Genomic DNA, 25,262 nt, shown 5'->3' on the forward strand with positions numbered 1-25,262 from the left:
AAATAGTTAAATCTACACTCACTGTCTCTACCTCCTCACTACCCCTCCCCTTCCTCACTTTATCTGGGCCTGCTCTGATCTTCCTTTCCTGAGAGAAGGCTGCCCTTGCCAAGGGGCCAGGTGACCAATGTGTCACCAAATCCAGGGGACATTTTTCACGCCTTATCTCACTTGACCTCTTGGCAGCATTTGACACTGTTGTCCACTCCTGCTTTGAACGTGTTCTTCACATGGCCTCTCTGACACTTCTCTCTTCTGCTTTCCTTCCCAGCTCTCTGGCTATCCCTCCTAGTCTGTGTAGAGGGCCGCTGTTCCTGCTGCACCGCTGGGGCTCCATCAGGTCCTCCTCTAACTTTGTCACATGCTCTCTGGACTATCTCAGCTGCTCCTGTGACTTCAGTCACCACCTCTACCCTGGTGTCCCCCAAATCTACATTTCCAGCCAGGTCTCTCTCTTCATACTCATGGTGTCTGCTCAGTTCCCGTAGCCCTCTCTCTTAACATATTCACCACCCGACACCTGCTCCTCTACCAGGGTCTCCCCTCTCCCATGAGGGGACTCAGGGCACCTTCATCCATCCGATGCCCAAACCAGAAATAGAGAAGTTGTTTCTCCCTCGTGGTTCCTATTTCCAGTTAATCACCAAGTCCTACTTCCCGCAGTATTCTCCAGTCCATCCACCCCTCTTCCCTGTGGCCACCATCCCGGGCCAGGCCACAGTCATCTCTTGCCTGAGGTACTGTGGAGCCTTCTTGGTCTTTCTGCTGGGTCTCATCTCCTTTGATCTACGCTGTGTACTGCCCTGAGTGGTGGCCCTGAGACACAAATTGGACTGTGTCATTTTCTCTCTTAGAGCTCCACAGTTGGCCGGGTGAGGTGGCTCATAATCCCAGGACTTTGGGAGACCAGGGTGGGTAGATCACTTGCTGAGGTCAGGAGTTCAAGACCAGCCTGGCCAACATGGTGAAACCCCATCTCTACTAAAAATACAAAAATTAGCCGGGCGTGGTGGTGGGCTCCTGTAATCCCAGCTACTCAGGAGTCTGAGGCAGGAGAATCGCTTGAACCTGGGAGGCGGAGGTTGCAGTGAGCTGACACCACTGCACTCCAGCCTGGGCAACAGAGTGAGGCTCCATCAAAAAACAAAAAACAAAACAAAAAAGAACTCCGCAACGAGTCCCCATGCCTTTGGAACCATGTTCACAGTGCCTGAGAGTGCCACTCTAGGCCCCTGGATCTGGCCTCTCTGGTTTTTCCACTGCCCCCTTCACTTGAGGCTGCACCACCCAGAACTGCTGGCTACTCTGGCCTGCCTCGGCTGCCTCAATGGCCACATTCCCACTGCTTGCACATCCTGCTTCCTCTGCCTGGGGCACCCCACCCCTGTCCAGCTACCTCCTCCAAAAAGTCTTCACTGATCCCTCGACTTTGGTTGTGTAGAAGGCTTCTTGGGACTCTCCCAAACCCCCTGAGTCATGGCCTTGCCCCTCCCATCACCACTGTGTATGTTCTGTGTTGTTAATTCCTTGGGACCTGGATTATTCATTTCTGGCTTTACAATAAACCTGGCTGAGTGTAGATGATAATTAATGTGTCTAAAGTGAATATAGCCCAGAGGGGTCAGGTGACAACCTCTTTTCTGCTGTGAGATTCCCTATCATCTCCCCTACCTCTGTCATATCTACATCTCTCTGGCCGGGCCTCCCAGCAGCTGTCCTTCCAGGGACATGTAGGACATGTCGAGAGAGAGAGAGAGAGAGAGAGAGGGAGGGAGCCATGGACACTGGGCAAATGCACAGTGGGTATGAAGAGACAGACCTGAGGTGGATCCAGGGACATCCCCAGAGAATCTGGAGCTAAGCTGATGGCCGATCCTCTCCCTTCCACCCCACTGCTGGACACTCACCAAGCTACAGGGACCTTAACCATCATTGAGTTGTCCCTGACCTTTATGTGTGTTTCAGACAGGGAAACTGAGGCCCAGAGCTTTAGGTGGGCCTGGTGGTCCAGGTGGTCTTGTGGTTGGGTCCTGCTCTTATGACTTTGGAGAAATTAATATACTTTTCTTCTCTCATTTGAATAACAGCTTTATTGAGCTATAATTCATATACTGTAAAAGTCCGTTTAAAGTGTTCGATTCAGTGGTTTTTAGTATATTCCCAGAGCTCTACAGCCACCATCGGATACCCCTCTGAGCTGCCCTCTCCTTACCAGGGTGATTACGGTACGGTTCCATGGGGTTATTGTGAGAACCGATTGAGGCATCGCATGCAGAGGGCTTGGCATGGTGCCTGGCCAATAGGAAGCCCTTGGCCAGCAGGAGCAGTTAGGGTTATTACTTCAGGTCACAGCATGGTAGCCACCTTCCCAGCAGAGCTTTCCCCCTCCTCCTGCCTTGTGGCGGCTTCTGGGCAGTGACTTGAGGAGGTATAAATGGGGAGAAGATGGTGATTGCAGTTGTTTAAAAAGCCCTGAGCTGGCTAATAATTGAGTCAGCCACAACTGCCCCCATCAGCTAAACCAGTGATTCTCAAAGTGTGGTCCCCAAAGCAGCAGCAATAGTATCACCAGGGACCTTTGTAGAAATGCAGATTTTCCACTTCGAGCTGACTGAATCAGACACTGTAGGAATAAGGCCCAGAAATCAGTATTTTACAAGCCCTCCAGGTGGCTCTGACACCCACCATAGTTTGAAAACCACAAATCTCTGCAAACCATTCACTTTTTCATATCTAATCCTCTTGCTCCCTCCTGAACAAGTGGGATAATCATGGGATGGGGAGAAGGGGGATGTGGAGAGGAATGGTTGTATAAGCCTTGTGATCAGCCCAGCCAGGGAGGGCCAGCCAAGAAACACCTGCCTGTCCCATTCTGCCTCCTGAGCTGGGCAAGGGAGAAAGAACATGGGCCACAAATTGCAGTCAGACATGCTGGACAAAAATGTTCTAGAAAGTGGCTGCTAGTCTGGCCTGTCTGCCGGGGAGATTAGAGAGGGCCCAGGCCAGCCAGCACCCATGTTTCATCTGTATTTGTATAGATGGAGAAACTGAGGTCCCAGAGGGGGCCAGAGAGAATCCTTACAGTCCTTTGTTGGATGAATGAAGCCACACCCTAGTTCTGGCAGGCATAACAAGACCCCAGCTCAGGGTCTCCTTCACCTTGTCTCCTCTAATCCTGACCTCCAGATACTGATCTCTCTTCTGCTGTCCCTGTGTGAGGAAACCGCCCCCCGCCCCGCCCCCAGGAAGGCAAAGGCAGCTTGAGGGTCAGCCTGAGCTGGGGTTCTAGCTGCAGCTCTGCCACTGATTCACTGTGTGATCCTGAGCAGATCTGTCCCTCTCTGAGCCCTATTTCCTCATCTGGAAGATATGGATAATTATTCAGGTGCCTGGAACACAGGATTTTTTCTTTTTTTGAGAGACAGGTTCTGGCTCTGTCCCCCAGGCTAGAATGCAGTGGTGAGATCACAGCTCACTGCAGCCTCAACTTCCCTGGCTCAAGTGATCCTCCTACCTCAGCCTCCTGAGGAGCTAGGACCACAGGTGCACACGACCATGCCCAGATAATTTTTGTTTTGATTTTTTTTGTAGAGACAGCATCTCACAATGTTGCCTGGGCTGGCCTTGATCTGCTGGACTCAAGCAATCCTCCCATTTTGGCCTCCCAAATGTTGGGATTACAGGCGTGAGCCACTGTGCCTGGCCCCAGGATGTTTGCTATCAGTTCAAGTACATGCCTTCAAATGTAACGAGAGTATCAAGGGTATAGAAACTGTCAGCCAGTGGGTTAAAGCGGGGACTTTTTAATCAGTGTTTGCCGTATGGAGATGGTCAAGGTCAGAGGCGTTCCTTCTTAGGAAAGACGGGGGGCATCCGAAGGAGTCAGGGATGGATGTGCATTGGGGACCTCTTCAGTGGGTACAAACTGTGGGCTTTGGTTTGGTGACATGGTGTTTCGATGTTTGGTTAGAGTGAATTCCTACTATTCATTTACTTAGTCTTTCAATAGTGCTGTGAAATCAGTCAGTCAGAGTAAGGAGCAAGAAAGTGGAGATAAGGCCATTCTTTCAGAGACGGGGATAGCTGGGGAGGCCCCTCCAAGGAAGTGGTATTCGAGCAGACCTGGATGAGGCAGAGGAAAGAGCAAAGCAGGTTCAGAGCCTGGAGGTAGAAATACGTTAGCTGTGTTCCTGGACTGACAAGGAGGCCAGAATAAGTGGGGTACAGAGAGCCAGCTGGAGAGTGCAGCTGGAGGTGGAGGTGGAGACACAGACCTCACAGGGCCTTGCTGGGGGTGCCAAGGAGTAGGACTTTCCTTCTCTAGGTGTGATGGAAGTCCAAGGAGAGTTTTGTGGAGAGCGATGGTTTCCAGCTGTGCATTGTGGGAAGATTCCTCCAGCTGCTTTGAAGAGAGTGGTCACATTCAGGCACAGCGGAGGCAGGGAGGCCAGGTGGCGGCTTCGTTGGGATGGTATGACCTGGCCTGCCCAGGGATAGATTCTGAAGGTAGAGCCAGTGGAATCTGCTCAGAAGGAGACGTGCAGGGTGAGGGAAAGGAAGAATCAAGGAGCCTGAGCCTTGGGGGAGCCGTGGTGGCGCTATTGAGATGGGTAGGCTGGAGGTGAAGAAAACACGTGGACAAATTGAGAGCTGGTGTTTGGAGGTGTTGGGTTTGAGAGGTCACCAGGCATCCAAGAAGTGTCATTGAGCAGGCCATTTGGACACACGAGCTGGACGTCCAGGAGAGGCTGCCACACCCTCACACCTACTAAATGGCAGAGGTGACTGTGGTAAAGGGGTGGGGCAGGATTCAATGTGGGCTTTTTCTGTTTGTATTGCTAAGGAAATGCATTTTAAATGTTATATTAGTTTGTTATTACCCAAACAACCCATGTTTGTTCTAATAAAACATATTAGGAAATAAAGGCTGGGTGAGTGGCTCATGCTCCCAGCTCTGGGAGGCAGAGGCATTGAGACCAGAAGTTTGAGAACAGCCTGGCCAACATGGTTTGGTTCCATCTCTACAAAAAATTTAAAAATTAGTGGGTGTGGTGGTGTGTGCCTGTGGTCTCAGCTACTCAGTTGGCTGAGGTGGGAGGATGGGCTTCAGCTCAGGAGGTCAAGCCTGAAGTGAGCTGTGATCATGACGCTGTACTCCAGCCTGGATGACAGAGTGAGACCCTGTCTCAAAAAACAAACAAACAGGCCAGGCGCGGTGCCTCAAGCCTGTAATCCCAGCACTTTGGGAGACCGAGAGGGGTGGATCACGAGGTCAAGAGATTGAGACCATTCTGGTCAACATGGTGAAACCCCGTCTCTACTAAAAATACAAAAATTAGCTGGGCACGGTGGCATGTGCCTGTAATCCCAGCTACTCAGGAGGCTGAGGCAGGAGAATTGCCTGAATCCAGGAGGCAGAGATTGCGGTGAGTCGAGATCGCGCCATTGCACTCCAGCCTGGGTAACAAGAGTGAAACTCCGCCTCAAAAAAACAAAAAAATTAGGAAATACAGATAAGCAGAAAGCAAAACAAAAGTGGAATCACTTAATTTTGCCACCCATAGATAAGCCTTGCCGACTCTAGGCATGTGTGTGAAAACCATCTCTATTTCAAACATTAGAATCACATTGCCATTAAGGTTTTATAATCTGCTTTTTTTTTTTTTAAGTTAACCTATTGTGAAGTGGAAATTTTATAGATGTGTAAATACTGACATGGCAGGAAAAGTGTTAATGATGGCCGGGCACAGTAGTTCACGCCTGTAATCCCAGCACTTTGGGAGGCCGAGGTGGGGGATCATGAGGTCAGGAGATCAAGACCATCCTGGCCAACATGGTGAAACACCGTCTCTACTAAAAATACAAAAATTAGCTGGGCATGGTGGCACGCACCTGTAGTCCCAGCTACTCAGGAGGCTGAGGGAGGAGAATTGCTTGAACCTGGGAGGCGGAGGTTGCAGTGAGCCAAGATCGTGCCACTGCACTCCAGCCTGGCAACAGAGCAAGACTCCGTCTCAAAAAGAAAAAAAAAAGAAAGAAAAGAAAAGTGTTACTGAAATGCTCAGGAAGAAGGCCCCAGAGTGGCCCACTGCTGCCTGAGGTTCTGAGGTCAGCCGAGCAATGGGACTGGAGGGTGTCTGTCAAGTCTGGAGTAAAGGCTCATAAAGTCCTGACTGTGGCCATTCCCAGAGGAAGCGGCTGCATGAGATGACCTCATGGAGGGCCCTTCTGGTCCCAAACTGCTTCAGCTGCAATCCCGATGCAGATGCGTGTGGCCACTGCCCTTTTTTGATTAATTATTGAACAGGAGGAGCTGGTGCTCTTTTCTTCTGCTCTCCCATGTTCTGTGTTTTTGCTGACTCAGCTCTGGGCTGGAAATGGCCAAGGAATAAGCTCTTCTAGAACTCATTCACTCAAAACGCTTTACCGACATCTGCCACTTACCTTCTCAACCCAGGGGCATTTGGTGGCATACACTTGCCCCCCAGAAAGGTCAGGAGCTCGTGTGCAGGAGGTGTAAGTGGGTCAGGGCCAAGCCACGCCCTTTGCATGACTTCCTCCCATAGCCCCCACTTCAGAGATAAGGAGATGGCTCAGAGAAGGCAGGTGACATTCCCAAAACCACATAAGCAGGACTGGGATTCAAACTTAGGTCTCGTTGACCTTGAGCTGCTGCCCTTAAGGTCACCATGAAACATGAATATAAATAAAGCCACATAGAAAGTGACTTGGGCCACACACAGGGAGGCAAGAATCAGGAGCTGGCAGTTCTGAAGGAGGGATATGGGGTGGGGGAATCAGAGACTCTGCAGAGCATGTAGCATTTGTGTTCCTGTAGGCGTGGAGAGTGAGCAGTCTCGCAGGCGCAGATGTGAGGCGTTCTGTGCAGCATGCAGGGTGCTAGCAATGGCTCAGAGCTGGGGAGATTGGGAACATATGGGAAGGCTGGCGGGCCAGTACCCAGGGATGTATTTCCAGAGAAGCCCATTCCCTCCAAAGTCTCCTCCAGGGCATTTTCAGCACAACCCCATCCCAAAGCGGGGTGCTTCTGGAGGCCACCTCATTCGCCTCTGCTGTGTCTGCAGTCTGTGTCCTCTCACCCTGCTCTCCCTCACCCATCCACATACCGCCAAGGCCACCAGCTCCTCTCCTCATGCCCTTGGTCCTTTTCCCATCTGATAGGAAGTTGGGAACCCTCGCTCCAATCTCACCTCTGTCCTGGGCACACTGGGTGACAAAGGGTGAGTCCTTTTTCCTCTTCGAACCTGTTTCCTCATAGTACAATGGGGGATGAGGGAAATACCGGATGAGCTAGGGTCTAAGGTTCCTTCCATTTCTAAGCATCTGGTTCTGGGCCACTCCGTAGTTTCACACCATCTGCAGGAGAGTTCCTGGCCTCGATAGCCCAGCTCCACACTGCCCGATTCCCTCCCTACATCCTCTCCCCGCTGCATTCTTCCCTCTCCACCTGTCCTCCCTGATCCTCTTTCCTTTTCGAGCTGTCTTGTTACTTAATTCCACGAAGGCAGGGGTAGTTGTCCCCATTCTGCAGATGAAGCCAGTCTCCTGCTTCTTTGGGGTGCATAAGAAAGTCCCTCCTTCATCCACCGACTTTCCCTGAGCCCTGGGCTGACCTCTGGTGCACTTTTCCCAAGGCATCTTAAAAGCAAGCCGGATCTGAGGCCACTGTATGTGGGTGGCTGAGCCTGGAGGAACCCTGAGCTAGTCTATTTCCACTGCCAGCCCAGACAGACCTGCTACTCACAGCAGAGTGACTACCTCTCTGAGTTGCAGCCTGCAGCAGGGAGCAGTTGAGACAGTTGTGAGGTCCAGTAGCTTGGGGCTTGGGGGCTGTGGCTTTTGCTGCCAAGCACAGGGCTGTAATTCCAGGAAATTCTGATTCTGATTTCCAAATAATTCTCTGAAAATAGTGCTTCTCTCCTCTCCTGCTCTGTAGCCCCCTGCCAGAGGCACCCTTGACCGTCCTGTCCCTCCAACAATCTAACCTTTTCCTTCACGCTGCAATTGCAGATTTTTGCTGGTCTTCAGCTGCCTGGTGCTGTCTGTGCTGTCCACTATCCAGGAGCATCAGGAACTTGCCAACGAGTGTCTCCTCATCTTGGTAAGTGCTGGGAGCCCCGGACTGACCAGGGCTGTGTGAGGTAGCACCTCTGGGCCGAGGGCTGAAGGTGGAGAGTCATACCATGGCTCAGAGAGCAACTTGCTGTGCTGTGTTCCCTCAGCTGTGGCTGCCCCTCTCTGGGCATCATCCCCACTTATAGCTAGTGTTGGGGGATCTGCCTCTATACAAGGACTTATGATGGGTTTGGAATAGAAATGAGTAGGCTCCACCCATTCTCAGGACCAAATCTGCAAACTCCACATGTGGTGGATTTGAGTTCAGTTTTTGCCTAAACACAAAACACCAAACGAAGCCCCTCAGAGGGAGACAGCTGACAGCCAGCCACCCCTTATGTCACTGGGTCAGAATTAGGGAGTCTGAGAAGGCTGGGAGAGGGAGGGCAGATTGAGAAGCAGAAAAATCCTATCAGCTCTTGGGGGCGAGAAGGGGAGTACACACTTGGGCTTTTAGTCTTGGAGGAGGCGGAAGGGGCAACCTGCCCTCCAGGAGAGGGGTCCGAGGAAGCTCTGGTCCACTAACCCAGGGACTCCTGGCTGGGTCCGCGCTGTGACCTGGGCCTCGGTTGTGAAGAGTGGGGACCGGAACTCAGGTCCCTGGTCCCACAGGAATTCGTGATGATCGTGGTGTTTGGCCTGGAGTACATCGTCCGGGTCTGGTCCGCCGGATGCTGCTGCCGCTACCGAGGATGGCAGGGCCGCTTCCGCTTCGCCAGAAAGCCCTTCTGTGTTATCGGTAATGAGGCGCGCCCCGCCCGACCAGACCCCTGACCCCAGGAGCGAGGGTGTCACCTTGACCCCAGTCTTGACTCTGACTCTGGCAACCGGCACAGATTCAGTGGACCCTCCCCAGCCCTCCCCAGCCCTCTGTCACGGCCCCAGAAGGGCCAGTCTCCGGGTCGGTGCTCTGGGTGGGCTGGCTGTGACCTCGCCGCCCCCCGCCCCTGCAGACTTCATCGTGTTCGTGGCCTCGGTGGCCGTCATCGCCGCGGGCACCCAGGGCAACATCTTTGCCACGTCCGCACTGCGCAGCATGCGCTTCCTGCAGATTCTGCGCATGGTGCGCATGGACCGCCGCGGCGGCACCTGGAAGCTGCTGGGCTCCGTGGTCTACGCGCACAGCAAGGTGAGGCCTGCGGGCCGCGCGCGAAGGCCCGAGGGCATTTCTGGGGCACGAACACAGAGGGCAGAGTGGAAAGGGCCGGGGGAGACGGGGGACTCGGGGAGAGGCCTGAGGGGCTGTCTTGGTGCCGGGAAGGGGTAGGGCCTGCGGGGATTGGGGGCCCGAGCAGGAGGCGGGGTCTCAGGGCGTGGGGCGCGGTGGACTCGGAGTTAGGCAGGGGCGGGCCTAGGAGTCCGGACCAGACCAGGGGGCGGGGCAGGAGAGGCGGGGCTTGAGGGTTTCTCCTGGAAGCTTCTGGGTTTGGAGGGACCACTCCTACCGCCGAGTGGTCAGCTGAGGTGGGGCCTGAAGTTGGGGCTGGAGCGGAGCTAGGGTAGGCCCCAGATGGAAGCCTGAAAGTGGGGCTTTAGGGGCGGGGCAAGGTGGGGCGAAGTGCTGGAGGTCTGAGCCTGGAACCCAGAGACTCAAGGCAGGCAGGTGGAAATGGGGGTCAGGGTAGGGGGAGTGCTGGCGGTTTTGCAAAGGCGGGGCAGGGTCTCCCTGATGGGAGGAGATAAGAAAGAAAAGTGAACCTGGGACTCCGGGAGATGGGGGACCTTTATCCCCTTCCCGTGTGGGAGCCCCCCACATCTGCCAGGCAGGCCCAGCGTTCCTCACAGCTCCCCTCTGCCTCCCCACAGGAGCTGATCACCGCCTGGTACATTGGGTTCCTGGTGCTCATCTTCGCCTCCTTCCTTGTCTACCTGGCGGAGAAGGACGCCAACTCTGACTTCTCCTCCTATGCCGACTCACTCTGGTGGGGGACGGTGCGTGAGGGTCTTTGCAGGGCTGCCCTTCTCCCTGGGACTCTCCCTGGGAACTTTCTAAGGTCTGCCCATTATGACTCCTGACTCAGGGTTGAGCGGGCCTGCCCCTGCTCTCTCACTAGAACTGGGGCCCCCCATGAGACCAGCCCCAATGCTAACCCCCAACCTGCTCTGGTGGACCTACCTCTGTCCCCCCACATCAAGCCTTTGTGACTGTACCCCTTTCCTCTGACTAGCCCATAAGAGGGGGAATCCATCTATGACCCTAACCAGCCCCCATGGGGGACCATGGACCCCATCACTCAGGATCAGGCTCCTATCTGCCTGTACCTCCAACAAGCTGGTCCCCATGACCAGTCCTGCCAGTAATCTGTTTGTGTCTCCAGATTACATTGACAACCATCGGCTACGGTGACAAGACACCACACACATGGCTGGGCAGGGTCCTGGCTGCTGGCTTCGCCTTACTGGGCATCTCTTTCTTTGCCCTGCCTGCTGTGAGTTGCCTCCTGCTCAGTTGGTGGGGGAGGCTGAGGGTGGGACCTCCTCAGCGCCCGTCACATATTTGCCTGGGCAGCCCAGGGCACCTCAGAGGGGCAGGGATGGGGACACCCTTGCAGCCTCTTATTGCCCCACCACTGCCACCACATTTCCCAATCATGCCCTATCCCTCTAGGGCATCCTAGGCTCCGGCTTTGCCCTGAAGGTCCAGGAGCAGCACCGGCAGAAGCACTTTGAGAAGCGGAGGATGCCGGCAGCCAACCTCATTCAGGTACAAGATGCCCAAGAAGAAGCCCCAGGAACAGGGCTGTGTAACTGCACTGGTGTGTCAACCCTGTGTGCTGACCCACGTCCCCAGCCCAACTGTGACTCCACTTTGAAGCTCAAAGGGGCTATGTGACTTTCCTGAGGCCAGATGCCAAGTCACACACAGAACCAGGATGCTCACTGACAGTGCCAGAAACTCTCCTGCACCAAATGCCTGGTTTAGGGGTGCCCAGAGCTGCCGTATTGCCCAACTCCAGCCCACCTTCACAGGGCCTGAGGAGCGGCAGAGCCCAGACAGGAGGCCTCTGGTGGAGACCCACTGCTGCCCCCAGTCAGCTGTGCAGCAGTAAGCCTGCCCCACCCCCAGCACATTCATTCATTCATTCATTCCACAAGCACTCACACAAATGAAGAGAAGATGGTCCAGACTAGGCTTTTAGGAACCTCAACTTTTAGTAGGTGGGTGGGTCAGCAAAGTTGAACTGGTCAAGGAGACAGAGAGGGAACAGCCAGAGGGGTGAGTAGGAAGCCAGGAGTGTGTGGTCTCAGTTTCCCTCTGTGGCATGGCATGTTCTGACTGTGTGGGCTGAGGCCAGGGCTCTGATTTTCTGTGACCCTGGGACTAGGCCTTGGTTTTTTGCTAGTCAGGGGTGTGTATAAGAGAGCTCCTTGCAGGAAGTGGTTCAGGGAATACTGGCCCAGCCCTTCTCTGCGTGTTCTCCAGCATGTCACCCTCTGAGACCCAAACCCAAGCCTCACTCAACCCCTCCTTATCTCTCCTCCCCAAGGTAGAACCCTCCTCGTCCCTGCTATCTCCGGCCACCAGCTCAGCCTTTTCTTCTTAGCGTCCCTTGGGGCACAATGACCATGTCCCCTGGGAGCTGTCCTTCTGAGGGGCATTGTAGGGGCAGGCGGCTGGCACTATCCATGCCGAGAGACAGCTGGTATTGTGGTGCCCATAATTAATGAGACAGCTCTGGCAGCTGCTCCCCATCCCATGCCAGGGGCCTAGGCAAGCAGGAAGTAAAAATATTCCTGTCTTAGGAGGGTGCCTGGCTGGTTAGGTCAGTGGTGGCAGTCCCTTAAGGACAAGAGGCATCCAAAGAAGGGAGGCATCCAGGGCCCAGCTCTGCCTTGTCCTGCCTAGCAGCCTCCATGCCTCCCTGCTCTTGCTGATGGCCACACTCATAGTCCCCCCAACGCCCTGGCTCTTCCTACGTGGAGGGAGAGGGCCAGTCTTTCCTCCTGTCTGACATTTATCCCTCCTGCTGCAGAGGAAGCCCTTCAAGCCCATGGATGCTGAGGGGTTGGTAGGTAATGCTTTTCCTCCCCTCTCAGTCCTTAGTATTCCCATGGGCAGTGGCAGGCAGATGGGAAAGATGGCGTGGCATTGTTAGTAATAATAATGGCATTCTGAAAACATTCGCAAAACACCCACATATGCCAGACACTATATTTGCACTGAGGATACAGCGGTAACCAAGACACAGCTTACATCTAGGGGGAGAGAAATATATCAATCAAATACACAATGAATAGGTATTTATCAAATATGATAAGGAGAGTAATAGGAGTGTTTAACAGAGGAAGCTGGCATGAAGTGCCTACTATATGCCAGACACTGAGCTTGGCATTTAATATACAACTGTTCATTTAATTCCCACAACACTTTGCTAGGCAAGTTGTGTTACATGCATTTTACAGGTGAAGAAACTGAGGTTCTGAAGCTTTACTTAATTTGTCCTCCCTAATAAGGGGCAGAAGTGGGATTAGAAATCCACGTCTGCATGACAACAAAGCTTTAGCTCTTAACCTCTGTGCTGTAAGGCCCCTGGCTCTGACATTGATCTTCTTTGTCTCGGGGAAGTCATTTCTCTCTAGGCCTTGCTTTCTTGGCAGTGGCTGTGGAATTGGAACAGGCCTCTGGCTCTGGGTAACCCACAACTGGACCAAGGACTGGGTTCTTTCAGGGAGAGGGCTGGTGGAGACTGAGAGGCCTCACTGATGCCCCATCCCTCACGTCCCCCATACCACCAGGCTGCATGGCGCCTGTACTCCACTGATACGAGCCGGGCCTACCTGACAGCCACCTGGTACTACTATGACAGTATCCTCCCATCCTTCAGGTAGGTCCTGCTGGAGGTGGGGGTGGTTGGGGGCTGGCAGCAATGCCCTTTGAGGACAAGTGGCTGAGAGTCAGCCCTGGAGGGTGGAAAGGGGGTGGTGGCTCCCAGGGGAGCACTGGCTCTGCAGATCCTACGTAATTTAGAGCCTGAAGTGTCCTTTACTCCACTCTGCTATGCCCAGGCAAGGGGTGAGCACTGGACATAGTGCATTGGTGAAGCCCCACCCCATGGCTGAGCCCCAACTCCTGGAGTGCCAGCAGTCCACATGCTCACCCATAGGTGATGCCACCTAGGGCAGTGATACAGCTCATCTCCCCTCTATCCTGAGTGGGGGACAGAGTTAGTGGGTATTGCAGCTGGTTGGAGAAAGTATGGGATGGGCAGAAACATGTGTTCCAGACTTAGGTGCATGCTCCCACCCTGAGCCCCCATGTGGGAATATGTGCCCACTTTTACTGTGCCAGTCAGCAGCCCCAGCACCCAGAAGTGGGTCTGCCCCACTGGCCCAGGCCAGGCTAAAACTGCATGGGGGTGGTGCTACCCGAGGGATTATTAACAGCATCACAAAGGTGAGTGTGGCCGGGTGCCTGGCTAGGCCCTCAGGCAGGAATGAAGACCATGGAGCCCAGCTCAGTCCCATGGGCAGGCGGGCATCAAGCGTGTGGCTGGGCCAGGATGCTGTGCTCAGCGCTTCTGCAGGTGCCTTTTTTGCCTCATTAGTTTTCCAGGAGCAGCTGTTGCGTGATCTCACTCGCCCCTGCACCTGGCTTCCCCATCCTGGCACTTTCCCAGCCCTAGGGGCTTCCCAGGGGAGAAGCAGGAGAGAAGGGCTGGGAAGAGGGGCTCCCAGCATCACACTAGTGCCCCCACATCTCTCCACCTGGCAGAGGCAAGGTCCTACCTCAGAGTGGGAAGGTGACTAGATTAGAAGAGGCCTTTTCAGGAGTAGCTCTGAGGACTCAAGACCAGGCATTCGAGAGCAGGATAGGGCTTTGTCAGAAATACGATGCGTATGAGGGAAGATCTGGGTTTGGGTGTGATCGGGTGGTCTAGGACCTCTGCTCAGAGGAACAGAGACTAGTCTGGAGATTCTGGATCCACTAGGCATCTGCTCCTTGAACCTCAGTTTGCTCATCCATACAATGAGAGGGCAGGCAGAAGAGAGGGAAGATACCCTCCTTGGCTCATGGCAGCAGGAAATGGCCTGGAGAGTTAGGAAGAAGCCACATTCCTGAATGTAGTCTCCAAAAACCCAGTGGCAGGAGTGCATGCTGGAGGGGAAGGAAGTTGGGCTAGCCCCTTGTCACACTGCCCTCCTCAGCCTCAGTCTTCCCCTAAAATCCAGAGATGTGGCCTGGGAAAGGATGTCAGGGCTGCCGCTGGCTTCTGGGCAGGCATGGCATGTCCAGGCAGTCAGCTTCACGGGCTGAGAGTAAGCTCCTTGTGGGGCTGCCCTTGAGCTGTGCCAGCCTTCACATCCATGCCTGATGTCCCTGGGGATTTCCCGGGAACTGGGGGTAGAAAAGGAGTGGGGAAGGCCAATCTCCCGCTGTCCACCCTGTCCTGTTCTGGCCGGGCTGTCGGTGAACACCTCTAGAGCAGCAGGACCTGGTAAGATCTGAGCTCAGGAGCTCTGTGCCCACTGGGTGAGGGGGGCGGTGCCAGGGCCCTGCCTGCCACTGATGGCGCCCTCTCCTGCAGAGAGCTGGCCCTCTTGTTTGAGCACCTGCAGCGGGCCCGCAATGGGGGCCTACGGCCCCTGGAGGTGCGGCGGGCGCCGGTACCCGATGGAGCACCCTCCCGTTACCCGCCCGTTGCCACCTGCCACCGGCCGGGCAGCGCCTCCTTCTGCCCTGGGGAAAGGTAGGGGCCCCGTGGGGCTGCCACCTCCTCCTGCTTCTCCTCCTTTTCTTCCATTCTCTGTTCTCATCCTCTCTCAGACCTGCCTTCAGCCACTTTGTGGGTGTCTGGGCCTGTACGGGGGACTCCTAGGCTGTCAGAGGGCCAGACAGGTACAGACTGAGGGCCTCTCTGGAGGGGCCAGGCTGGACTCACCTTTTTGTCCCTTGGGGCTCTAAGGGTCTGAGTGGGAGAGATGTCCACACCATCCTTTCCCATCACCTCCTCCGTTCATGGCATTGTCCTCTTTCTTTCTCTGTTCCCACGACCCCTCACTCTTCCATCCCTGCACCCCCATCCCTCCTGGGAAGCTGGACAGAGGAGGAGGCCACTGGCCACAGGTGCTTACGGCTCAGGTAATCGTGGGCATCATCCTGGGGTGTGAGGGCAGGGAACCCCCTCCCCCGGCAGGTTGCTGTAGGAGGGACTTGGTACTGAACTTGCCTCTCAGGAATGAGATGCCAGCTGGAAAGAGAGCTCTGTGCCTAAGACCTCTGTAGGACCTGCGCAAACTCAGCCAGTGATGAATGTTCTTTCCTGTGCAGCCCTTGTCTGCAATGTTGCTAATTCCAGAGGGTCCTCTTGGGGTTCTTTTCCCTTCCTTACTGAGGTACACTTTGGTGCTCCCAGCCATCTCTTTCCCCTTGAACTGTCTCTCCCGGAGCTTTTACATCTTGAAAGAACAAAGAACGAACAGTGCTTACCCCCACATAAACGTTCATAAAGAGAAGAATTTCAGACACTATTGGATAAGGGAAGCCCATGGACTCACGGCATGGGAAAGTGGCTGCTCTTGTGGAGGTTTAGCTTTGAGGTCAGGAGTTCAATCCCCCTCATTCTTTTTCCCCTGTCCTTTACCCATCTCTTTGTTTTGTCTCATCTTCACACATCATCCCTGAACCAGCCAGATGGACATCTGGCCTTTGAGCCTTAGTGTTATTCTGAGCCCCAAGCCCAGAATAAAGAATAGCAGAAGAGGTGAGCTGTTCAGTGGTCAGCAGGGGAGGCATGGTGGAAGCTTGTCTCTGCCACCTCATGCTATGTGTCCTGGAGGAAGTCTTCAGGTCATTCAGTGTGTCCTGGCAGAAAATTGGCAGTGTTTAGGCTGATCAGGGTTCTGGGTGCTCTTGAGTTTCGGGGCTGAAAAGGGCTAGGCAGGAGTTTTTGATGCAGAGGATTCAGGGAGAAGCATCCGTTCCCTGTTCTCATTGAGGGCACTTGTGGGCCAGGGGCTGAACAGGAAGTGGGTGGAGAGGGACCGTCCCTCCAGGTCTGGTGTTGGAGGGAGGGGAAGCGTGACCTGACGTCAGACCACGCTGAGAGCTCCCTGGGGGAGTGGGGCCCCTCTCAGATTCTCTGCCTGAAAGTCCCTCATTGTTGCCTTCATCCCTACAAAACATAGTTTGCAGGTAGAAACTCAAGAGTTTTTGTATTTCCGCATTCCTGTCCAGGACCTGAGCCAGGGCCCTCTGTGCTTCAGTTCACTCTGGTCTCATCTTGACTGAATAGGAAGGCAAGCGGAATGGACATTAGCCTGGGGCCTAGCATCTGCACCCCCCACGGCTTCTTTAGTCCCTGACAGCCCTGGGGCCCAGGAGCAGATTACTGCTAAGGGTTTGACTATGACTAACTCCCAGCCTTGCATCCATCTGCCCAGGAGGGGACTCGGCACATGTCTGGGACACATGGTGATGGTCATGAAGTGACCCTTTCTCCCAGGGACCCCAGGGGGCTGAGCTGTGATTTGTAGATCAGTCACCAGACTCAGGCCCAATGACCATATCCTTAATCGTGGCTGTCTAGACTACCAGCCAGAACGCCCCCCCCCAACCACCAAATACACACACATATACACACCTGGTTGTCCACACCTCTGGTGGTGCTTGAGGATGGACCTGGGCCAAGCATGCTCACAGGAAGTGGCCTGGCACTACAGTGGGGGATGGCATTGCCAGGGCCAACACCTCTCCCCTTTAGGTTTTGCAATGAGTTTCTCAAACCATGGTCTCCAGACCTCCTGTATCAGCATTCCTTGGGGTGTTTTTTCAAAATGCAGATACCTGGACCTTCCTCCAAGCCCACAGGATCAGAATCTCTGGAGAAGAGACGCAGCCTTCTGCATATGTAACACGGTCCCCACGGGATCCTTATGCAAAGTGTGAGAACATCTACGTTCTGGTGATGGGGCTGGAGGATAATTTAGGTGGGGGTCCTTCTTTCCCACCAGCCACTGGAGGCCGGCCTATCCTGGCAGCTCCCCACACTCTGCCCACAGCCCCTTTCCCACTAACTTCTATTCATGTCTTGTTCTCAACCTTTCAGCCAGATGTTTAATAATAAACGGAGTTTCTTTCGGATCCACGCCAGCTGGAGACCGAGGTACCCCCTCGCCTGCTCCTCCCGTCCCCACTCCTCCTTGCCCCACCCAATTTGGGGGCTGGAGAGGGGACAGGATGGGCCAAGGGCAAGGTGCATGTGCCTGCCGCCTGCCGTCTGCCTTGGGTCCCTGGTGAACCCCTCGCCTTTCTGGGATGCCTCTGCTAGGTCTGGGGCATGGGCCCAGGATGGCAGGAGGGGCACTTGCAGGAGCCTTAAGGGTGTGTGCTGGCTCTGCTCTGACGCCCTCTGTGATCTTGGCCAAATTGCTTCCCTTCTTGGACCTCAGTTTTCCATCTGTGAAATGGGCAGATTGAACTAGAGGCTCTCTAAGGGTCCTTCTCACTCTGACTTTTGCCAGGCCTTGGGCTTAGCTTTCCGTCTCCCCGCTGCCACCTGGGGACCTAGCAGATGCCTGAAGGAGCTGGGTTTGGCATCTTTGCCAACTCCAGGGCCCCAGCTCTTTTAGCTGCCTCTCCACTGCGCTCCTTGGTAGTTGCCCTGTGCCAGGCCTTGCTCTGTGCACTAGGGACACGGTGATGAATAAAACATTGTCTTTGGAGAGTTGCAAAGAGTAATTGCGCTTGGTGTGATGAGTACAACAAAGGGAGGAACCAGAGGGCCTGTGGAGCCTGGGTCAGGCACGCAACCCAGAGGAAGCCCTAAAAGCAGTGGGTTTCAGGGAGGGCATTCCAGGCCAACAAAGCAACGAGGACCCAAGCAAGGAGGTGAGAGGGGGCACAACATGGGGAAAAAAGCTGGCAGCAGCCCAGTTTGGCCCCCTGAGGTTGCGGGCAGAGCTGGGTCATGCAGAACCCAAAAGCCCAGTGTGAGCTTCGCCGTGTTGCCACGCCTGGCAGCCTGAGCTCATTGAGTCCTGGGTTTCCAAAGGTGCTCTTGAGGCCCTGTGGGCTGGTGGGCCTGGAGCTAGATGAGTGGCAGGGCTCCTGGCTGCTCATGTGTACTTCTGCTAAGAGGTGGAATGTCCTAGAAATGTGGGTTCCAGACCACAGTCTAGCTACTGCTCACTGTGGTATTCGTGTGTCCTTGGGCAAATCACCTGACCCCTTTGCACCTCAGTTTCCTCAGATGGAAAATGCACACAGAAATAGGGTCTGCTTCCACTTAAACTGTACCTGGCTCCAGTAAACATTGGCCTTATTTGATCTGGTGTGTTTGGCAGTTAAGATCTTATTTACCTAAAGAAGAAAAAGTAGCTTGGAAACCACGGCTGTGGCAATGGGAAGACACTGGATGGTTGAACTAAGGAGTCTCTGAGTCAGGCCTGCCACTTGGCAAGCCTCCTTTGGCCATGGAGGCTGTGGACAGGAAGGACACAGCCATGGCAGAGGCTGGTTGTGGGGCTGTTTCCATAGTCCCTGAAGAGGAGCTATATGTAGCTTCAGAAGTGATAGCCACCTCTGTTCCCCCAGTGAGAGTGGCCCTGGGAGGGCAGATTATGAGTCCTTAAAGAAAGTTCTTGTGGAAGTGAGTTCAAGAACTCACTTGGGTTCTTGAGTTGGGTCCAGCAGGGCAGCCTGGGCAGAGCTCACCCTCCCCAGCTGGGCGGCCACAGTCAAGTCTACCCTATCTTTCACCCAGGCACCAACAGATTCTTAGACCAGAGTTTCTTGACATTGCCATCATTGACATTTTGGGTTAGATAATTCTTTGTGGCTGGGACTATCACACGCATGGTAGGATGTGGAGTAGCACTCCCGGCCTCTGCCTACTAGATACATGTCTACCTACTAGACATTGCCATATGTCCCCTGAGCGGGGGGAACTTGCCCCAGTTGAGAACCGTTGCTTTATACCCTATTTTTTGATTGCTTGACCCAGAAAAAGAACACAGACTCTGAAGTCAGGGAAGCTGGGTTCCAGTTCTTGCTCCATCTCATAGGAGCTCTGTGCCTTGGGCAAGTAGTCTCACCTCTTCCCCTATATGTAAAACAGGGATGGTAAAGTCAGCTCACCACACACAGTGGCTGAGTGAACTGACAGAGCTAAGGCAGCCTGATGGGACCCTGCATGTGCTGAGAGCCTGGGAAGGGAAAGAGCTTTTTGGTGTCCGCTGGGTGCCAGGTTTTCTTCCACTTTCTTTTAGCTTTCAGACTCAGAGGAGTGGATGTGAGCCACTTTCTGGGCCCTGTCCAAGGAACTGGAATCCAGGCCCACTCCTGGGGAAACAGTGCCTTCTTGCATTAAAAAGGAGCCCAGGGCCTCTGGCTGGCTGGAAACTTACAGAACCCCACAAGCCAGGTGGAAGCTTCCTCAACCATCACAGAATCAGAGCTGGAAAGGGACCTTTCAAGGCCTCTAGTGCAAGCCCTCAAACCCTTCCTCCATAAGTCCTGCTGAGCGCAAGCTTGGCCTTGCTTGCATCACTTCTTGTGACAGGGAGGTCACCCCCTTCCCCAGAACGCCCCTGGAGCCTTATGTGCTGGGTGCAGTGATACGGAGTCCAAGGCCCTTGGCCAAAGCGTCAGGGCCTTCTCCACCCTCCTCTCTTCCCCTTCCCCTTGGAGGAGTGGAGGACTGGAGAAGGGGTTGCACGGACTGGGCATGGTGGAGGGTGCTTGTCAGCATGAGGGAGCCTGCAGGAATGGCTCTGCAGAGGAAAGTTTGGGAGAGCCAACTCAAACTTTGACTGGAATCTTTGGGATGTGTCTATGGAGTCCTGGGCCAGTGGAGAGCATGCTGGATAGAGGGAACTGTCCCTGTCCTTCCGATATCCTCAGGGCCCCCACCCTTGACCTATAACCTCTCCCCTCTGGGCAGAGGCTCCCACCCCTAAGGATGACCCTACATCCTGGCCACCTTCCCGAAGGTGCCCCTGGTTTCGAGGTCTCCCTCACTTCAGCACTTTGGCTTTCTCCCTTCTACCCCATGCCCTGGGCATGGGAGACCACAGTTCCCACCCAATACCGAAACCAGCATTTCTTCTCTGCTTAATCCTTGATCTGAAAGCCTCTGAGAGTAGGTGACACAGTCTCCTCCCCCAGTGCCTGCCCCACTTCAGGTCTCTAAGGCTGGCTGGTGCTCTCTTGATCTGGGGCCCCAGACAATTGGGGTGGGTTCCCCCCTGAACCTGAACCTGAACTTGCTGGAGTCTCCAGTGGCAAGCTCCAGCAGGGGAGGCAGCGATGATGTCATAGGGCATGGGATGGAGGACGTTTGCATAGGTCCTACCCACACAGCCACAGCATGGTCCTAGAGCCTCTTGGACACAGAGTTACTCTGCCAGATCTGGGCATGGTGCCAGATCTCTGCCAGGGCTTGTCCTGGGGAATGAGGCCTCACCAACTGGTCTTCCTCCAACGTCTGGGGGAACGTGGTGGGGAGTTGGGAGCAGGAAGGGAGGTCTAAGTGCATGTATAGACATGCACATACGTGTTCACATGCACACAGACATGTAAATGCTGTTGAACTGGGAGCTTAGTAGGCAGTGTAGGGAGGTAGATCTTTAGGGGGGATCCGAGATCACCCAGGCAGGATGTCAATCAAGGTAGGCTGAACTTAGGTAGGAGAGACCACAGAAGAACAGGTTATCAAATACAGAGCCTCATTGGGAAGGCAGGCACCAGGCATGGCCTGGGCATACGTGTGGCCCAGCAGCTTGACCCATGGGTCTAAGTAGGCCATCACACTGCACATCTCCAGGGCACCATTGCATGGAAGTCTGTGTGATGGAGTCCTTATTTTGCAGTGCACTGCCTGCACAGCTGTACAAGGCCCTGAAACCCTGACCTGACCAGTGTGGGATCTGAAGCAGGGAATGGAGGAAAATCTAGATTGACACATGTACACACATACCAACATATCTATACACACCAGTGCCTGTACACCCACACTGTCACGTGTGTGCACAAGGTGTGTGTGCGAGCACACACGCACACCCTCAACTCCACACAGCCTGCCCCCGTGTACAGGGAGGACTGGAGGCCTACCTCCATGTGCACGACCAGGTGAGCTGCCCACTCTCAGCAGTCTGTCTGTGCCAAAGGGGTTGCTGTCCCCACCCTCCACCCACTCACCTGGGCCAGGCCCTGCTCCCATGTCCTCCTGTCTGTGTCTCTGACTTCTCTTTTGGATTTCTCCTTCCACTCTGACATCTGTCTCCTGTGCACCCCTTATCTGTCCGGGTGATGAGGGGTGGGATGTGGGTGGTGGGGAGAGGATCTGCTTTGACTGACCCCAAATCAGCCTCTTGTAGGAGTCAGGGCCTCCCTTACCACATCTTGTCCCATCCCAAGAAGTCTCCGCTTGTCGGGGAATCAAGACCTAATAGCCACCCCCAAGTCCTAAGTCAGCTTTGTGCCCACTTACCCACAACCCCAGCTCTGGCTAACTTGGCTCTCTCCCAACCTGCCTGCCCTCCTAGCAGCCGGATGGGCATCAAAGACCGCATCCGCATGGGCAGCTCCCAGCGGCGGACAGGTCCTTCCAAGCAGCATCTGGCACCTCCAACAATGCCCACCTCCCCGAGCAGCGAGCAGGTGGGTGAGGCCACCAGCCCCACCAAGGTGCAGAAGAGCTGGAGCTTCAATGACCGTGCCCGCTTCCGGGCATCTCTGCGACTCAAACCCCGCACCTCTGCTGAGGGTGAGCCCCGGAAGGCTGAGACCTATCAAGGGCTGGCTGAAGGTGGCAGGATGGGGACCGTCTGGGCTGGGAGCAGAAAGATCTGGCTCGCATCTGAGCTCTGGTACTGATTGGCTGTCTTTGGGCACTGGTCTTCTTGCCTTTAAAATGGGCACTATAATATTTGCTGTGCTATAAAATGGATATCCGACTGTCTGGGAATCCCATGGAGAGTGGCGTTTCACAGTGGTTAAGAGCATAGGCTTTGGAGCCAAGCTGCCTGGATTTGAATCCTGGCTTTGTCACTTATCTCAGGCAAGTGACCTAATCTCTCTGGGCCTCATTCTCCTCATTGATAAAATGGGAACAATAATAGCATCTACTTCCTAGGGTTATTGTGATGATTAAATGAGATAATCCATGGAAGGTGAATGGAAGACTTTTGGGAATATAGTAGGTGCTCAACAAGTAGCTAAACACAAATGTACTTTGGAAGGGGCAGGAATGCATCCTTGACGAGCCCTGACTGTACACTGCCTGACACTGGCTTATCTCATTTACTTCTCCCAGAGACCCTGGAAAGTAGGTTTTGTTTTTGTCCCCACTTGACAGAACTCTCGGCTCATGAGTGACAGAGCTGCTCTCTCCTCAAGTAGGTCTATTCAACTCCAAAGCCCATGCCCTCTGCCTACCCCTCTTCACCCGGCCTAGGCTGCAAATGTGAGACTGTGCCCCTGGTGGTGTCACTTTTTCAAGTTTTGGCTCTGCTGGAGACTTAAACTGTGATTTAGGCAGGAGACTGCCCCTTTCCATGCCTCAGTGTCCTCTTCAGGAAAATGAGAAGGTTGGACCAAGCCCACTGGAAGACTTCTCCCAGCTTTGACATACTTTAGGCCCCTGGGTGGGGAGAGGTAGGGTGAGTGCACAAGGATGGGGGATGGAGACAGGGCCTTGGAGGGAGGGGACCAGCCATGCTGTATCTGCCTGTGCTGTGTCAGCCCTCTTGATGCTGCTGGCTGACACCTCAGAGTTTACAGAACCCCACAGACCAGTCTTTAAGGGTGCTGCCCAGAGAGGCCTGGGCACAGCTGGTGCCCAGGACCTCCCTTTCCTGTCCTGGAAGCTGTCTGGGCTCTTGCCCCTGCTCTTGTAGGGCAAGGACAGCATCACCTCTCAGTACCACAGACATAGAGAAGGCTGAGAAGCTTCTCTCATCCAGGGAAGAATGGTTTGTTTTAAGGGCCTTCCCCAGTAGCAGAGCTGGGCCTGGGAGCCAGCTGCTTGGGTGTTTTTCCATCTTAGTGGAAGGAGAAGACTATGTACATGATTACATGTAGTGCCATCAAACCCCTTCTCTCTGGGGCTCTTTGTTCTGCAAGGTGGGACCAGTGGGGCTTTCAGGGCTTTATGTAACAAACTTGCCCTAGACTAGACCAGCTGTGCTCTAAAGCAGCTCCCACCTAGCCACCAGGCAGATGTTTACCCTGATTGGCCGCTGGGGCAGATAGCATGCAAGAGACTGGGGCTTTCCACTCTGGGGAGGGCAGTGAGACCCAAGAGCCCCCAGGAAGGTTCTGGGCCCTTTCTGGGCCTCGGTCTTCCTATTGGACACTATTGGTGGTTTGGCATACAGGGGTCGGGTGGGGGGTTGGGAGTCGTTCTTTCTGTAGGCCACTTGGCCCATCCCTGCCTTTTCAGAGGCCCCCTCGGAGGAAGTAGCAGAGGAGAAAAGCTACCAGTGTGAACTCACAGTGGACGACGTCATGCCTGCTGTGAAGACAGTCATCCGCTCTGTCAGGTGAGACAGAGGCCTGAGGCCAGTACCCACTCCGTATGCTACCCACTGCTGCTCCCCATCTGGGCCTGCCATCATGGCCAGGGCTGACCTCGTGCCTGGTGTGCCAGCTGCTGCCTGCCTGGAGTGCAGGTAGGGTGGGGAGGTGGCATCTGGCTCCCAGAAGGAAGGGCCTGGCTTCAGCGGGGCAGTGGGCACGGCTGCCCATCATGGTCCCCCCTTTCACACACTGCGTCCCTCCTGGTCACTCCCCTCTGCCTCACCACTTCTCTCCTCTTCCTCTCTTCCTATTATCTGGCCCTCACCTTGTGTCAGGCTCTCTTCTCTTTATTTATTTATTTATTTTTTGAGACGGAATCTTGCTCTGTCACCCAGACTGGAGTGCAATGAATGGTGTGATGGCAGCTCACTGCAACCTCTGCCTCCAGGGTTCAAGCGATTCTCCTGCCTCAGCCTCCTACGTAGCTGGGATTACAGAATCCCGTGACCACATCCGGCTAATTTTTGTACTTTTAGTAGAGATGGTGTTTCACCCTGTTGGCTAGGCTAGTCTCGAACTCCTGACTTCAGGTGATCCACCTGTCTTTGGCCTCCCAAAGTACTGGGATTACAGGCGTGAGCTGCTGCGCCCAGCCACTTTTCTTTATTCTCTCTCCCTAGCTGTGTATCATCTGCGTGCCTCTCCCAGTGTCTCTGTTTCATGCGTTCTTTCCCTGTTTCTCTGTCTCAGTTTCATCCTCATTTTGTCCCTCTGTCTTAAACTCTCCTTGGGTGTCTTGGCCTCAGTCTGTCTGTTTCCCCCAGGACTTCCTCTAGAGCAGTGCTTTTCACAGGAAAAGCAGTTTGAGACAGTTTGAAATCAACTTAATAAAATCAACTTAGTGGGTGCTGATCAGCATTAAAAAAAAAACATAGAATGGAAAATATCAGTATAGCTCTTGTATTAAGGGTAAAAAAATGTTTATAAAACTTATATTCAGTTTTCAGTACATGTGTATGCTTGTGTGTGTATGTACTGGTTTGTGATATAAAATGTATTTCTTGGCTGGGCATGGTGGCTTATGCCTGTAATCCTAGCATTTGGGAAACCAAAGCGGGTGGATCACCTGAGGTCAGGAGTTTGAGACTAGCCTGGCCAACATGGTGAAACCCCATCTCTACTAAAAATACAAAAAATTAGTCAGGTGTGTTGGACACCTGTAATCCCAGCTACTTGGGAGGCTGAGGCAGGAGAATTGTTTGAACCTGGGAGGCGGAAGTTGCAGTGAGCCGAGATAGTGCCATTGCACTCCAGCCTGAGCAACAGGAGTGAAAATCTGTTTCAAAAAATTGAAAAGTACTTCTTATGGTGGCTCTAGGTTAAAAAAGGTTTAAAGCCCCTGTTCTACTGGTTTTCTCCTTGCCTCAAAAATTAAGCAGGGACCAGGGTCTCCTGAGTCCGTGGGTCACAGCCCAGGCATGGATCTAGCCTGCAGGCCCTTTGTGTACAGTCCTGGCCTAGTCTCCATAGCCAGCCTGCAGCTCTAGCTCCAGAAACCCCTCAACCTCCTAGTTTTCTGGGCTCCCCGCTCTTCCCTGGCTGATACACCTGCCTGCAAGCCTCTTCCCTTTGTATTCCTTTTAAAATTAGAGTCAGGCTGGGTGTG

General features: G+C 54.1%; 1 protein-coding gene across 8 annotated transcripts in view; it reads left to right on the plus strand.

Annotated features, from left to right (window-relative positions):
- Positions 1 to 25,262, plus strand: part of KCNQ4 (potassium voltage-gated channel subfamily Q member 4) — a 58,291-nt gene that overhangs the window by 26,326 nt on the left and 6,703 nt on the right. For 5 of the 8 annotated variants that reach the window (XM_035251018.3, XM_035251016.3, XM_035251021.3 and 2 more), the window contains exons 2-11: positions 8,032 to 8,122; positions 8,749 to 8,875; positions 9,090 to 9,265; positions 9,943 to 10,068; positions 10,455 to 10,565; positions 10,745 to 10,840; positions 12,874 to 12,962; positions 14,664 to 14,825; positions 21,622 to 21,842; positions 23,520 to 23,619. In XM_035251018.3, the coding sequence (XP_035106909.1) occupies positions 8,032 to 8,122; positions 8,749 to 8,875; positions 9,090 to 9,265; positions 9,943 to 10,068; positions 10,455 to 10,565; positions 10,745 to 10,840; positions 12,874 to 12,962; positions 14,664 to 14,825; positions 21,622 to 21,842; positions 23,520 to 23,619 (1,299 nt within the window). Of the gene's footprint in view, positions 1 to 8,031; positions 8,123 to 8,748; positions 8,876 to 9,089; positions 9,266 to 9,942; positions 10,069 to 10,454; positions 10,566 to 10,744; positions 10,841 to 12,873; positions 12,963 to 14,663; positions 14,826 to 16,917; positions 17,020 to 17,183; positions 17,241 to 21,621; positions 21,843 to 23,519; positions 23,620 to 25,262 lie in introns of all 8 variants that reach the window. The other 3 variants (XM_035251017.3, XM_078331386.1, XM_035251019.3) reach the window with 2 other exon arrangements.

Source organism: Callithrix jacchus, chromosome 7 (genome assembly GCF_049354715.1).
Source record: "Callithrix jacchus isolate 240 chromosome 7, calJac240_pri, whole genome shotgun sequence".
Classification (NCBI taxonomy): domain Eukaryota; kingdom Metazoa; phylum Chordata; class Mammalia; order Primates; family Cebidae; genus Callithrix; species Callithrix jacchus.